The sequence below is a fragment of the Hemicordylus capensis genome, chromosome 4 (assembly GCF_027244095.1).
Source record: "Hemicordylus capensis ecotype Gifberg chromosome 4, rHemCap1.1.pri, whole genome shotgun sequence".
Classification (NCBI taxonomy): domain Eukaryota; kingdom Metazoa; phylum Chordata; class Lepidosauria; order Squamata; family Cordylidae; genus Hemicordylus; species Hemicordylus capensis.
Window position 1 is genome coordinate 280,559,178 of NC_069660.1, and position 16,146 is coordinate 280,575,323.

The 16,146-nt window shown below is 44.5% G+C and overlaps 1 protein-coding gene across 2 annotated transcripts; it reads left to right on the plus strand.

The window, feature by feature from the left end:
* Positions 1–1,291: 1,291 nt before the first annotated feature.
* OTUD6B (OTU deubiquitinase 6B) lies at positions 1,292–15,976 on the plus strand. Of its 2 annotated transcripts, none has more exons than XM_053246073.1 (7): positions 1,292–1,443; positions 2,764–2,918; positions 6,279–6,371; positions 7,594–7,906; positions 10,380–10,441; positions 11,886–11,992; positions 14,669–15,976. In XM_053246073.1, exons 2-7 carry the CDS (start codon positions 2,778–2,780, stop codon positions 14,751–14,753), a joined length of 801 nt encoding a protein of 266 aa, XP_053102048.1. In that variant the 5' UTR covers positions 1,292–1,443; positions 2,764–2,777; the 3' UTR covers positions 14,754–15,976. The 2 variants fall into 2 exon arrangements, with proteins under 2 accessions (XP_053102048.1, XP_053102047.1); XM_053246072.1 differs by lacking the exon at positions 1,292–1,443 and adding an exon at positions 1,451–1,591.
* Positions 15,977–16,146: the final 170 nt, after the last annotated feature.

Sequence of the window (16,146 nt, forward strand, 5' to 3'; positions counted from 1 at the left end):
ATGAAACGAAAAGAAAATGCACCATTTCCCCCATAGGATTCTGTGATCCAGTCAGAGGAAGGCTGGTGCTTGAACTGTGTGGGAAAAGGGGCGTGTGTTGTATTTATTCTCAGATCATCCTGATTTTAGCAAAGCATGCATATATTATACCAATTGCCATGTGTAAATTTTCTGCAATTTTTTAATGGAAAGTGGAGCCTTTTTAAGTGAACAGCACCAACTACAGTATTTCCACTTTTCTGGTGACAGATTTTGATTATTTTCACCACCTGGACCTGGCAACCCTACTGAAGGGGATTTGAACACAGGTCTCCCTCATCCTAGCCCAACATTGTAACCACTATCTTGATGCAAGGTTCTGCCCAGCTCTTTCATCACATGTGCCACTCTCTAGCCCGTCCCAGGGGGAGGTAGTATTTTTAAAATTTTATTATATATAACATAATATAATTAATAAAGGCATTACTGTTCCCATTGTTTTAGGTGGGCGTATCAGTCTTTCTCTAATTTTCTAACCATTATTTTAGCATTTATAGGGATTGTGTAGGTCCCACCCCTGCTCACCCCTGCAGAGCCTTCACATAGACTAGGACTTAAGGAGCCTGAATTCTGGCAGGGCCAAAGGGGAAAATAAACACTGGCATAATAAAATAATAAATTTAAAAATCTTCTGGAGTCGCAATATTCCCAAGTGACACTAGATGGCGCGCTACCTTACTAGTCTCATAGAGATAGAAAAATACCAGAGTGACACACAAAAGGAACTTGTGAGTGAAACTCAAAAGCTGGCAATAACCACGATTCTTTATTCGCTCCATATAGACTTCATTAAAAACCATATTTTCTACACGAAATGAGTCAGAAAGAGCGAGACAGACCTTCTGTTTTTCTGCTACATTTTCTCTTTGGTAGTTAACCTACCAACCATAGCTGAATTCATTTCTCCATTGATTTCTATGGGCAACGCTACCTTTGGAGGGGGCTAGAGCCCCCTGGTTTGCGTGCCGAGGGCTCCAGGTTCAGACCTCTGCATCCTCAGGTAGGACTCATGAAGACCCTTATATGAAACTTTGGGGAGCTGCGCTGCCAAGTCACTGCAAAGACAATCTTGAACCGTGTGCTGTTGCTAGGCTAGGTCTCGGTCTAAGCTATTCTTGGGGATATTTTTCACAATGTCTCCAGGATTGCTTTCGAGATTGATGCTGAATCTTGGAGTCTCCTGCCAATTCCGGAGGATTGGTAAATACTAACCGCCGCGTGGAGATGCTTGTAATGCGAACCCAGAAGTTGCCCTTCAAGACATCGGGATGGGCCACTCTGCAGCTTTCTTATCTCTGCATCCTTTCCCGAGCATGGCGAGAGAAACCTAGGAGCCGCTGTTCCCGAGTCGCCTCCTTTCCGCCCTCTGTCTATGGTATCCGCGCACTGCGGGCGGGGCTCACGGTAGGCGCGCATTGGGCTTGTCCGCTGGCGACCGGGCGAGGGAGGGGAGCCGCCATGGACAGGCCCGGGGAAGAAGAGCCGGGAGCGGAGGAAGATGCGCTGGAGCTGCTTGCCAGGCGGCAGCGCAAAGAGAAGCGCGACCTCCAGGGTGAGAGCGCGTGGCGATGTCTGCCCAGGTTGAAGGCTGCCTGCTTGCCTCGGCGGCGGCAGCACCACCAACAGCAAAGCAAAGCATGAAGTCGTCAGTGGCAGGATTGGGGGCAGAGTTGCAAAGGGAAAAAGGCCTGGGGCCTGTTCCTGTCATTAAGAGGATTGCTAGCTCTAGCAGAAGCTAATTCTGGAGATGTCTCACCCAGGAATGTTACCTCAATAGGTGTTGCAATATTTTTTCACCATACCAACCCGTTAAAATCTCCAGAACCGTTTTCAGCAATCACCTGGAAATTGATGCCGACTCCTGGAGTCTCCAGGCCATTCCTGGAGCATCGGCATTGGCAACACTAGTAACTGAGACTTATTCATTCCCTTATTTCAGTTTCTCTATTTGTATCCCCCGTTCAATTTTAAAATGGCATAGTAACAAGAAATGACATGGGGGGCGGGGGGCGGGATATCTGCAGAAATCTGCAAAGGATACCTTCAAAAGCTGTCAGCCCTAAGGGATGGTATCCTACATAAGGACCTGCTTTTCATGCCTTGCTCATTTCCTGTACTTTGGGAGGACTGAGGAAAAGCAGTGTGAAACTCTTTCCCTTGTCAGTTGTTGCATGTAATGGTTTACGTAGGCTTGTATGATGATGCATGTATGAAGCTGCCTTATAATGAGCCAGATGTTTTGGTCCATCTATTCCAGGGTTGTCAGACAGTTCCCTTTTGGAGTCTCCAGTAGCACCCATGTTGCACTGTGCACAAGTAATTATGCTTCAGAGCTAAGAAGCTGCAAATGTCAGCAGGCTGTGTGTATCCTTGTTAGTAAGCCCTGAAGTAATTTTGGATTTAAAGTTTTGATTATCAGTCATGAAATATTTGTGATTCCCTTGGATGTGTTCTGAACATCTCTGGAACTGGATCCTTATGCTTCCTCAGTGGTAATCTCTACTTGGGATTTGAGGTTCATCAGTAACAAACATTATAGCTAGTGGCTGCATGAGGCTTTTGCTTTCAATGAAATAGATACTTTCTGAAATATGTCTTTATAATTCATCCACTGGAAGACTTGCATGAATAGTAGTATTAATTAAGATCAAGTGATTCAACTTTCCAGTTATAAACAGTGACCTGAGAATACCTTTTAGGTTCTTATACTTTGTGTTTTTGCAGCCAAAATCCAAGGAATGAAAAATACTGTTCCAAAGAATGACAAAAAGAGAAGAAAACAGTTGTTGGATGAAGTTGCCAAACTGGAGGCAGAACTAGAACAGAAACATAAAGAAGAACTAAATAAGCTAAAGGAGACATTACCTGAGCAAAGCAAGGTAGAAGTCAATGTGAACTTTATTTCTAAAGTCCTATAGGTATGCTTTGTCCTTCATCTTGGACATAGTGCCCACTGAAGCTGTATTGCATATCTGTAAGTGAATTGCATTCTGTTCACTGATGAATTAGGCTTCAGAGAAAAATCCATTGTTCTCTTTTGATTGTGGCAGCAATAAATGTTGTTCTCCCGAGATGTACAGTGAATGATCACTAGAGAACACACGATGCTTGGAAGTCAGGTTGCATGAAATGTAGGGTAGTTCTACAAAACATATACATCTATAGAGCAGCTTTGCAGAAAAACACAATGTGGATTCTCCCAGGCCAAATGGATTTTACGTGTTATATCATCAAATTGCTGCAAATATGTAGCTTGCTTTCTGTGATGACTGGGATTCCAGTTAGCTCTCTATGAAACAACAACTACTCCTCCTCCTCCCCACCACGATGCTGGGCGGTATACAAACCATATCGAAATAACAAAAATTAACAAACTCAAAGTCATAATAAAATCACAATAAAAAATAAAACAATATATTTAATAATCTTGAAAGGCTAAACCATTTCAAGGTAAGACCTAACACAATCAAGAATATATTGAGGTTAGATCCAGAAGCCCTACATCCTGCCCTAGCCCTCAGTCCCACCCCCAAAGGCCAGCCCCAAAAGCTGTTGTGTCACTGCTCCAGTCCATTTTGGAGAAACTTCTGGCCTGCCATAATATGAGGGATAGTGGTAATCTCTTGGGATGTCAGAATGCAGTTTCACTGTTCTTGCACAGCATGCAGCTCCTAGAGTAGGGCTGCGCAACTTTAACCCCCTAGCTGTTCTTGGACTACAGTTCCCATCATCTCCAACCACAGTAGCAAATAGGGATTATGGGAGTTGTAGTCCAACATCTGCAGGAGGAGTTGTGTAGCCCTGTCCTAGAGGGTACACGCACCTCCTGCCAGGTGTTTCATAAACCCTGTTTTTGCAACTTGCATAGAGGACCGCAGTATGTGGCTGGAGTGTGTATGCTATGCAGGCTTGTCAAGTGTACCAAAAACCCTGGGTGACTCCAGACTAAGTTAATCATGACTACATCTCATTGAAATTAATGGGACCTAAATTAGTTGTGACTAACTGGTCTCATTGATTTAAGTGGTGCTTAGTCATGACTACCTAGTCTGGATGTTGCTTGCTGTTCTTGCTATTTATTTGCTTACTTACTTACTTACTTATTATATCTGTACACCACTCCAAACTTCTGTCCCTGGGTGGTTTACAGCAAAATAAAACACATTAAACCAGGAATGAAAATCTTAAAACAATTTTAAATTACAAGTCTAGTTAGAAAGCTTGGGTGAAATAAATGTGTCTTTAAATACTTTTTAAAAGTTGTCAAAGATGGGGAGGCTCTTATTTCAGCAGGGAGTGGATTCCAGAGTTGCGGGGCGGCAACAGAGAAGGCCCGTCCCTCTCTAGCCACCAGATATGCTGGTGGCAATTGCAGATGAAGTGCTTCAGATGATCTCGGTGGGCAGTGAGGTTCATAGTGAAGAGGATGTTCTCTTAAATACCCAGGGCCTAGGCTGTTTAGGGCTTTATAGGTTATAACCAGCACCTTGAATTTTGCCTGGAAACTTATTAGTAGCCAGTGTTGTTCTCCCTAATGTAGGAGTAATATGGTCTCCTAGATCACCCAGAGATCAACCTGACTGTTGCATTCTGTACCAACTGCAGTCTGTACGAACTACGTACAAAAACAGCCCCACATAGAACTCATTGCAGTAGTCAAGTCTGGAGGTTACCAGCATATGTACTATTGTTCTGAGGTTGTTTAGAAGAAATGGGTGCAGCTGGTGAATCAGCCAAAGCTGTTAGAAAGAACCTCTAGCCACGGCCTCAACCTAAGACACCAGGGGGAGGTTTGGATCCTAAAGCACTCCAGACTACGTACCTGTTCCTTCTGGGGAAGTGTGACCCCATCCAGAACTGGCAGATCAAAATTGTCTTCTGAGTTCTGACTCCACACAATAAGTAAAGTAAAGTGTGCCATTGAGTTGGTATTGAATCCTGGCGCCCACAGAGCCCTGTGGTTGCATTTGGTAGAATACAGGAGGGGTTTACCATTACCAACTCCTGCTCAGTATGAGTTGATGCCTTTCAGCATCGTTCCTATATTGCTGCTGCCTGATATAGGTGTTTCCCATAGTCTGGGAAACATGCCGGCGGGGATTTGAACCAGCAACCTCTGGCTTGCTAAATCAAGTCATTTCCCCGCTGCGCCATCAGGTGGCTTTGGCACAATAAGTACCTCCATCTTATTTGAATTCAGTCTCAGTTTGTTATCCTTCATCCAGCCCATCACTGCCTTCAGGCAGGGATGTTATGATGAAGTTGACATGGAGAAATAGATTTGGGTGTCATCAGCATACTGGTGACACACTGCACCAAATCTCCTGACATTCTTTCCCAGTGGTTTCATGCAGGTGTTAAAAAGCATTGGAGACTGTATGGAGCCCTGGGGGATGCCATATAAAAGTTCACGTTTTGAAGAACAACAGTCTCCAAGTGACAATGTCTGGAATCTGCCCGAGAGGTAGGAGCGGAAATACTGCAAAACAGTCCAGAAAGATACTATGGTTGGTAGTATTGAAAGCTGCCAAGAGGTCCAAAAGGACCAATGCTCCCTCTGTCAATTCTCCATTGGAGATCACCCATCAGGTTGTCCAAAGCAGTCTCAACCCCATAGCCCACCCAAAAGCCAGTTTGAAATTGGTCTAGATAATCAGTTTCCTCCAAGACTGTCTGGAGCTGGGAGGCCACCACCCTCAGTTACCTTGCCCAACCATGGAAGGTTGGAGACAGGCCTATAGTTGCTATAGGCCTGTCTCCACTATACTTTTATGCCACATAAAGCCAGAGAGTTGGAGCTTTAGTGATGCATCTGGTGGGGTGCGTAGCTGTTTGGAGCCCCGTTGTTGTTGTTGGTAGTAGTAGTAGTAATATATAAGCCATCTCTAAAGACAGATGTCAAACAGAAGTAGAATGGAGTTGCATAAAATATAATTTATTATCAAGTAACTTAGAGAAAGCTATCTGGTTTCACCAGAGTAGTGTGTTCGAGTTTGTAATTATACTTTAGCTAAATGGGTTTAACTGGGTGTTACAAAAAAAAGAGAGAGAGAGAGAGACATTTGAAGCCATTGAGAAAATATATTAATGAACTAGAATAATGGCCCTGGTATGAAATATTTCAAGAAACAATATCAAACTCCAGGATGTCTGCAACGGAACTTACCCTGAAAGCAAGGTGTGAAAAGATCAAGAAGCTATTATTTACTCATTTAAGGTAACTCATATTTGTCATTTAGGAGGAGTCCGCAGCTTTAAGTATTGCAAGCTTGGAACTTGAGGACAGAGAGCAGATCCAACCTCCTAAAATATCAAAAGCACAAAAGAGGCGGGTAAGATTTGGATTTGAATATTTACTCATAAACAGGTTATTAAGAAATGTGTAGGATCAAGCACAGGATGTCAGCTTTGAGGTGAGATCTGATGCTTTGAGGGCACTCTGACTGGAGCCATTAGGAGACCTGGATCCAGCCCTATGTCCAAAGGAAAGCTGCCACCTGAAGAGTTTGAGTATAGTGAGATCAGGGTTCCCTTCAACTTCTTGCGTGGTATTGCATGGATCTGTTCTGGCTGTTAGGAGCTCTTTCCCACACACCAGCAATAGGGTCAGAGCTCACTGTGGCTAACTGGATTTCCAGAAATACTGATCTTGACTGCCAGTTTACAAGCCAAACGACTAAGTGCTGAGAGTTAATGGGCTGCTTCTATCTATAAGTTGAATGGAGCGTCTCTGACCCAGATGGTCGATCCAGAAGGATATAAGGGTTGATAGACTCAAAAGCCACTGAGAGGTCCAGGAGAACTAGCAGGGTCACACTCTCCTTGTCCTTTTCCTGGCATAGATAATTCCTCAGTGACTGGGAAACATCCAGACCTTCAGCCAAGTGGCGCTCTGATAGCGGAAACTCCTTTCATGACCAGATACAGAGCTGCATATTAGGGATGCGCCCGAAGCATTCCGGTGCCTCTTTGGAGAGGTGCCGAAATGTTTCAGTGTGGGGCGTGGGGTTCTCTTAAGAGGAGGTGGGCAGGTCCTACCTGCCTGTCCTCCAAGCACCCGCCAGCTCACCGCAGCACTATTGTGACAGAAAGACTTCTGTGCAAGTGGCAGCTTGTGCCACTTGCTCCTCTTCCACTGAGAGAGTGCGGATAGAGAGCTTCCACTGATAGAGTGCTGCTGCGCAAGAAGTCTTGATGCTACGTATTAGTCTTCTTAGACCTGGACCATCTGGAAGGGACACACGCAATCAGCTTCATGCAAGAGATCTGGAATGTCACAGCAACCACCTGCTCAAGCACTTTGTCCTAGAAGAAGGGGTATATGCGAAGAGCTGATACATTGGGGGGGGGGGGACGTTTTTCCTTGAAAGCAGCGGAGACAGTCCCCTCTTGCAAGGAGGCGTTTATCCAGCAGGTCCCCTCCGCCCCAACCACACCATTCCTGCTAGATGTTATGAAAGCCACAAAGGGACTCGTGGAGCATGGGAGCTAATAGTCATCCGTGATGTGGACAAATGTGAACTCACAATGTGCTTTACTGTTTCCAAATCGCAGGAGAAAAAAGCAGCCTTGGAGAAGGAAAGAGAAGAAAGAATCGCAGAAGCTGAGATAGAAAACTTAACAGGAGCTAGGCACCTTGAGAGCCAGAAACTTGCACACATTTTATCAAAAAGGCAATTGGAAATCAAACAGATTCCATCTGATGGTCACTGTATGTACAGAGCTATTGAAGATCAACTCAGGGAGCAACAAAACTCCTGGACTGTTGCAACTCTTAGAAGTCAGACTTCAGAGTACATCAGAAGCCACACGGATGACTTCCTACCATTTCTGACAAACCCAAATACAGGAGACCTGTATAGCCAAGGTAGGTAGATGTCCTGTAATTAAATTACACTAGCTGACCCGCACAGAGCATCTGCGCTCTTTGGGGCCGGCTGTTCCCCACTCCCTCCTGATCCACTCTCCCTCCCCCTCGCTCCCTTCTGCCCCACTCTCTTGTCCCTCCCCCCCGGCCAATGTTCTCTTGCCTGCCCTCCCTCCCCACTGCCAAACTCCGCAGTTGGCCCACCACTCTCCCTCCCTCCCTCCTGCCCCACTCTCTTGTCCCTCCCCCCAGCCAACTCTCTCGCCCACCCTCCCTCCTGCCCCACTCTCTTGTCCCTCCCCCCCAGCCAACTCTCTCTTGCCCACCCTCCCTCCCTCCTGCCCCACTCACGTGTCCCTTGCCCCCAACCAACTCTCTCTTGCCCACCCTCCCTGCCCAACTCCACGGTCAGGCCCGCCGCTGCTGCCTGGCCCGCTGCAGCAGGCCCACCACTCTCCCTCCCTCTCCCTCCCTTCTGCCCCACTCTCTTGCCCTCCCCCCAACCAACTCTCTCTTGCCCTCCCCCCACCCAATTCTGCAGCCGGGCCCACCGCCTGGCCTCCGTGGCTGGCCCGCCCCCGCCTGGCCTCTGTGGCCGGGCCTGCCACTGCCATGGCGACCAATTCTCCTGGGTGTGCCTCAGCCAACCAGGTGCCTCCGCCGCCCAGCCAATCAGCTGGGTGCCAGGATGCACATTCCAAAGCGCACCCAGGAGAATTAATATAATCGATCTTTCTGTTACCAGTAAGCATGTTAGCTCTACTAATCGAACAAAGAGGCGCCTTTTTAAAGTGGTGATTGTCTTAAATTTAGCAGGGAAAGAGTAATTGTCCCTATCCAGCCTTATCATAGCATCTCCCTGGTGTCTGTTGCTGGTATCTACCTTTTGGGTTTCTTTTTAGACTGTGAGCCCTTTGGGGACAGAAAACCATCTTATATATTATTTTTCTATATAAACCACTTTGAGCACTTTTGTTAAAAAGTTGTATATAAATATGCATCGTAGTAGCAGCAGTCGCTGTTGTGACAGATATGGTTGGTATCAAGTCCGTTTATATTGTGCTTCAGTTATACAGTATAACTGTATTGTTTAATCTTAAAAGACCTCAAAACTTCCTTTATATTGACTCAGACCATTGGTCAAATCTGAAGAGTTGCAGCTTAATGCTGCACCAGTACTAGTGGGGTGTGAGTGTGTGTAATTCCACTGATCTTTCCTTACCCCCAAAGTGCTCTGTATTATCCAAAATATGTCGCTGAAGGTTGTGCAGTCCTGAGGGAGAGACTTTTAGGGGGTACAGAACACTTTTTTGGGAAGGGAATCAAAATTACATATACACACCAGTAGCACCAGTGCAGCATTAATCTGGAACTCTTCATATGCCCTGGTCCCTCACTGTTGCTTCTCCTTTTGCACCAGTGCTGGTCAGGATGTCAGCCATTATTGAAAACCCTAGCCAGTGTAAAGCGATCCATGTAAAACAAAGTATTCAATTTAATAATTAGTGTTGCTCCTTGATTGCACAGAGGTCTTATTTTGGAACCCAGTGTTTCTCTTGTTCACACAAATATACTTCAGAAGGAACTATAGCAGCAGTCAGAGTTATGTTATCTTTAACGTCTCGGGCCCAACTGAACCAGGGAAATGTTAGATCCCAAAATAGGACCTCTGTGCAATCTAGGAGTAACATTAATTACGTTTAAAACTTTACTGGCGAATCTATTCATGCTTTAACACTTCTGCAGGGACGTAGCTGTAATAGGGTGCCCGAGTTGCAAGAGCCCATACTGCCATCTCCGGGGCTGCATTGCACACTTTTGGGGTCAGCTAGACCGCCTCTTCTCGTCCCTGCGGTAGTCTTCAGAAACCACAGCGCTCCCTTCACCGCCGTGGCACCCAGCAGTCTTTGGGTCAGCCACTGTGCTTCCCAGGAGCCCTCAGGGAGGCCCCTCGCCCCTGCCACTCAGCTGGCCTCTGTGCATGCGCAGTGCTCATTTGAGTGGTCAGAAGGCAGTGCTGTGCTGACCACTCACACTGCCATCATTTATTATTTATTTATTAAGCTTCTATACCGCCCAAACCTTCGTCTCTGGGCGGTTATGTTTTGTCTCTGGGCGGTTATCTGCATGTGCAGAGGCCAACTCAGCAGCGGGGGGCAAGTCAGCCTCCTTGTGGGCTCCTGGGTCAGCTGCCGTGTTTCTCGGAGACTGCCAGGTGCAACAGTGGTAAGGTGAGTGGTGCACCACTCGGGAGAGGTAGGGAGTGTGCTGCCACCATGGAGGGAAGCTACCTGTGAGAACACAGGCTGCCTGTGCCTTCTCTATGCCACTGCACTTCTGCCTTTGTCACATCACTTAGCTCTTTCCTGCTTTGCTTCCACTTGTTTCATATGACTAATGTTATATTTTTGTCTTCACATTCAATTTTTTTTAAAAAGGGCTAATTCCATGGTTGTTGTTTTTCCCTCCCCAGAGGAATTTGAAAAATACTGCTATGATATAGCAAACACAGCTGCATGGGGCGGACAGTTAGAAGTAAGTATTTATCAACTCATATTTTCTTCATGTTTTAAATACTAAACTAGCTGGCCTGGTGCAGAGCATCTGCACCCCTAGGTCTCCTGTCTCTAACCCCCCCCCCATCTTCCTTTTGTTCTCTCCCCCACTGCCAGCCCCAGGTCATTCTCCCTCAGCGGGCAGCCATCCTTGCTGCTGCTTCTCCTCCCCTGCCTGGTGGCCGGCTGGCCTGGCTACCGCTTCTCCTCCCCACCTGCTCAGCCATTCTCCCACCAGCAGTTTCTTTCCTCCTGTCCCCGTCGCTAATCGGCAGCTGCTCGCGAACTCTCATGAGAATTGCCACACACAGGAGGCTGACCTGCCTTAGAGAAATATATATAAAGAAGATGCTTCATGTCTGATGAATTTTTAAGAATTTTCCCAGTTCTTGAAAGCAAAACTTTAAAATATAGAAATTGCTTTGGTTTTAGGCAATCTTTAATATTTCATTTATTGTTAAATTTATATACCGCCTTTCATTAAAAACAATCCCAAGGCGGGGATAATATAGAGACCATCAAGGGCTTAAGAGCACTTTCAGGTTGTTTATATGGGGGAAGAACAATTCTACTTTTGTAAAAAGATTGTTGCCATTATTGAATCCCTTCTAAAGTATAAATTACGCTCATTATATATATCTAGCTTGCCAATGCTATTGTTGGGTCAATAGGAATTAATAACCAGTTTTCATGTATAGATTCTAGTTAGTGAACGTGGTCCAGCTGACATTCTGCTGATGACAACAACAAAGAAACATTATTTGGTTCCAATTTTAACAATAAAAACTCCAATATACTGCCTTCATGTGCTTGTTCTTGTTAAATTCATTTCTTCTCCAGTCTCTTCGGGGGTGTGGGTAAGAGAGGAGAGCTGGTTTTTTGGAAGCAAGCATGACTTATTCCCTTAGCTAAGCAGTGTCCGCTCTGGTTGCATATGAATGGGAGACTAGAAGTATGAGCATTGTAAGATAGTCCCCTTGGGGGATGGAGCCCTTCTGGGAAGAGCAGAAGGTTCCAAGTTCCCTCCCTGGCATCTCCAAGATAGGAATGAGAGAGATTCCTGCCTGCAACCTTGGAGAAGTTGCTGCCAGTCTGTGAAGACAATACTGAGCAAGATAGACCAGTGGTCTGACTCAGTATATGGCAGCTTCCTATGTTCCTGTGTTCATCTGAACTGTCTTGTAGTCAACAAATGTTAGCCTTAAAGGTGTTACAAAGACCAAAGTATTTCCATTTTATTAGGAGTTTAAGTATATATATTTAAAACATGTTTGGACAAAATGATGTTGTGGAAATCTAATTCGAAGATCTGATTAGTGCATTAATTTTTTGGTTTCTTGTTGTTAATGTGGTTGTGAGCAGTCTTGAGGCTATCTTTGAAAAGGTGGAATAAAATGCTTATAAATTGTTGTTTTGCTTTACAGCTACGGGCTCTATCGCAGATTTTGCAAACGCCAATTGAAGTAGTACAAATGGATTCACCTCCCATTATTGTTGGTGAAGAGTACAATAGGAAACCACTAACACTTGTGTAAGTGGACACTTTATACATTGGGGTTCATCAAGGTGTGTTGAAAAATTAATCAGTGACTCAAGTTCAAAAATATGTTTTGAACAGTAAAGTTAAGACTTCTTTTTACAGTCATGGAAAGACTTGGGCTCAAATTGGCTCACAAGTAAACCCACTGAAAACTAATGGACATGTAAGACTGAAATGTATGCACACTTACCTAGGAGTAAGACCCAGGGTATGATTAGGCTAGGTTAATGCTGTTGTGCTTGTGCAAGGGCATAGTGTAGTGATGTGCAAAGAAAGCAACACCTATTCCAGACTACAGGTCGAGTGTCCCTTATCTGGACTGTTAGGACCAGCAGTGTTCAGGATTTCGGACTTTTCTGGATTTGGGAATCTTCTATATACAGCCATGTAATTCTGGTAGACGTGGGTCTGAAAGTGGAGGCGGAACTCTCGTGAGAGCCCACAAGAGTTCCAGTGGTGAGAAACAATGGCGGCGGCAAGGAGGTGGACAGCTGAAGAGGCAAGCGGAGGAGGCGGGAGGCGCCGGTGGTAGTGGGTGGGCAGTGGTGGGTGGGGGTGGCGGGACGGCCTGCAACCCCGCATGCCTTAACAATGTTGGCTGATACCCTTCCCTTGCATGTACCAAGTTTCCCATCTCAGAAAAAGTTTGCGTTTCAACGGGTCTCTCTGTTGAATTGTATCCCCACTGACTCGATAAGTGGGTGGTTCCCAGTGCCAGTTTCCTATGTACAAAGTGAACTTGAGGCATGGCAGGGAGGGACTCGGCAGTGGGACGGCCCTGGCCCTGAGGAAGGTGGCTTGACTGCATTTTTAAAGTGAGCCGAGGCGGGGTTTTTTTGTTTATTGTTTTGGTTATGGCGTGGTGCCCGGATTTTGGAGCATTCCGGATTTTGGATGTCCAGATGAGGGATACTTGACCTGTACTTCTTGTGCTAGCAGATGTTAAAATGTTGCACAATGTATTGTCCAGCCTTGAATATTTCCCACAGTTGCACAACACTGCGGAACTCTGCAACTTTTTGCAGCTCTGCAAACTTAAGTGTGCAGAGCTTCTTGTGTTGTACTAATGCAACACTAGTCTCGATATCACTCACACACACACATGGCTGCCTGTCTTTTCTGCTACAGAAAATAACATCCAGATTTTCCAAGATTTTTTAAAATTTTATTTTTTCTAAAAGAAATTTAACATATTAAATTTCTAACTAAATTCCAAGACTTTTTAAACTTTTAACTAAATAATTTTGTTGACTGAATGCACTTTTCTAAAAGAATTCAAATTAGTAAGTATAACTCCAAGTTTCAGAGCTTGGTACTTACAACATTGGCATGAACACCAACACTAAATTCTATATAATGAATAATTTTCAACTTTGTTCCATATAACCAAGTTTAGAGAACAGTTTAGAGATAAGTGAAAATGCTTTGGGGTGCAATTCGTGGTGAGTGAAAGATGGGTTCATAATTTTGTTTACTTGTTCTGGCATAGAGCTGAGGAAATTAGGGTAGAGATGTACATACAGTAAGAAATACAACACTTCCTAATCTTAAAATTATACCCCGTGTTATCTATCATATGGAGTTGTGAGGAACCTATTAGGATGGTCTGCCTGAGAAGGTTATTGGATTCAGTAGGATTCCAAGAAGCCTTGGAAGAATTTCATATTGGCTCTGCCAGTAATCCTGTTGATGCCGTGGTGGAGAATTGGAACAGCAAACTCACCTTGAATCAGAATTTGGAATAATCAATTACCTATTGTAACATTTTTAATGAGTTCTTTATAGATTAAAATCTCTCGTATTCAGACCAACTAAGACTCAGACCCCACAATTACTGCAGTGTATGATGCGGAGGTGTCCAGCAACTCCTCATATGTGGTTGGGTTGTGTCATTTTCAGTTTGTGACTCCTGAGGATGTGGACAAGCTGCTTGGAACGTTCACCAAATGTTTCCTTGACCCTTGTCCAGCATGGCTTATACTGTCTAGCAGGCTGGTTATTGTAGAGGGCCTGGTAGATATTATAAATGCTTCTATGAGGGAAGGCAAGATACCTCTGTCTTAAGGAGGCAATCATTAGACCACTTATGAAGAGGCTTGCATTGGATCCCTCAGAATTAAGCAACTATAGGCTTGTCTCCAAACTTCTATGGCTGGGCAAGGTAATTGAGAGGGTGGTGTGCATTCTAGGTGGCATCCTTTCAAGAAATGAGAAACTTTCACAAATTTAGAATGTTACCAGCATACTTTCATATGCTTGTCTCCTCCTCTCACTCCACCCCCTATCAGTATGTTGTAAAGTTGGAATATGTTTGAAAACTGGTTGCCTGTTTCATCTTTAAATATGGTTGCAGTCTTCTATATTCATCTAATTTACAAGAGAAAGGCGGCGGCGGGCGGGGGGGAGAGAGAAAGGCGGCGGCGGGCGGGGGGGGGGAGAAAGGTGGCGGCGGGGCCCTTCTTGGCCGCCCACCGATGCTCTGTGTGTGGGGAGGAACGGGAGGGGAGGAGGGCTGGAAAGCGCGGGCCGGAGGGTAGGGGAGGAGAGGAGAGACGGGGCAGGAGGAAGAGGGAGGGGAAAACAGCCGGCCCCAAAGCGCCACACAGATGCTCTGTGCGGGGTTGGCTAGTTGTAATTTCTTATAATGGTTATTGCTCTTGCTTCTAGGTATATGAGACATGCATATGGATTAGGAGAACATTATAATTCTGTAAAACCTCTATCGGACATGACTACAGAAAATGAAAGCTAGTACACACAACTCATCAGAAGACATGAATGCTGGGTTCATCTTTGTATAGGTCTGGCACACAAGTTCTACTCATTTTCTATTACAAGATGCAGAAGGTTTGAAGATACATAAGAAATCTGTTCTAAGCATTGTGGACTCTGATTTAAATCATGTTTTAAAAAACTTCCATAAAGTGTTTGTAATGCAACTCCTAATAAACTGTGTATTACAGATTTTTTTGTTTTCTGCTTTAGTGGCAAAGTCAGTGGTAATTGTGCTACCGTTGCACTACTCTTTATTTTTTAATGAACAGAACTCATGAAATAATTGCAAGTGGAAAGTGTTGAAATTATTAAGGTACTTAAATGGCATGAAATTGTGGACCCTGTGGACATGGTTGTGTCAGATCAGAGTCTCTCAAGATCAAATTTATTAAATCAGTCATTAATGTCCCACCCCCCACCCCTTTTGCTGAAATCCTCATTTTTCTCCTGAGCAGTAGTTGAAATGTTTGCAACATTCAACACATTGATCAGAAGCCCTATGTCTCTGTTGTAAATAGAATTTCACCTTTTCAATCAAGTTCTATTTGACTTCTAATAATATGACTGCCTCTTAGGCAATTAAACATGCAGAAGGAACATTCTTACAGTTCTAGGATGATAATGGATTTTGCTGCTCATCCCATTGCTGAATCCAGATTATCTGATGTATTTACCTGAATCTAAGACTAGATTCCCCCCAAGTTCTTTGAATTTGGGGGGTTGTCTTAAATTCAGGGTCCTCTTCTTTTTGGTAAATGGTATAGCCTATATTTAACCCATATTTTTAAGGGGGTCATCTTATATTCAGGGTTGTCTTCTATTCAAGTAAATCTGGGGTACATGCTCATTTGGGGAGTGAATGGCATTGCTCCCAAGCTCGCATATAAAGCAAGCCTTCACATGGGTAGCCAAAACCCTTTCATCCCACTATTGCATAATTGTGGAAGGTACATACAGTGCCCTGAGAATATTTTTGTTCGTTATCTTCATGGCTATCATGATGGTGAACTTAATAGTACATGAGGAAACTATTTTTTATGTTCAAGACTCTTGAGAAAATAAGGCCTACCAATGTGATACTGGTGTCTATGGAATTTGCATTTAGATTTATGTGGGTGTTTCTCTAAATCACTTACTTTGAACAGTAGCCAAGATTGTGTATGTGGCTAGCAAAATTAAAATTTATTTTGTGATCTGTTTTTAATTATTGGCGTAGTCCCTCCCTCCCCAATCATCCACTGGAACGACTACAAAGAAACCTGGAACTACATTCTTTCTGATGGATCGCATGAAACCTTTAATAATATAAAACCACTGTGATCTCTGAACATCAAGCACCAAGAAGAGTGAGCAGGCACTTCATCTCCCTT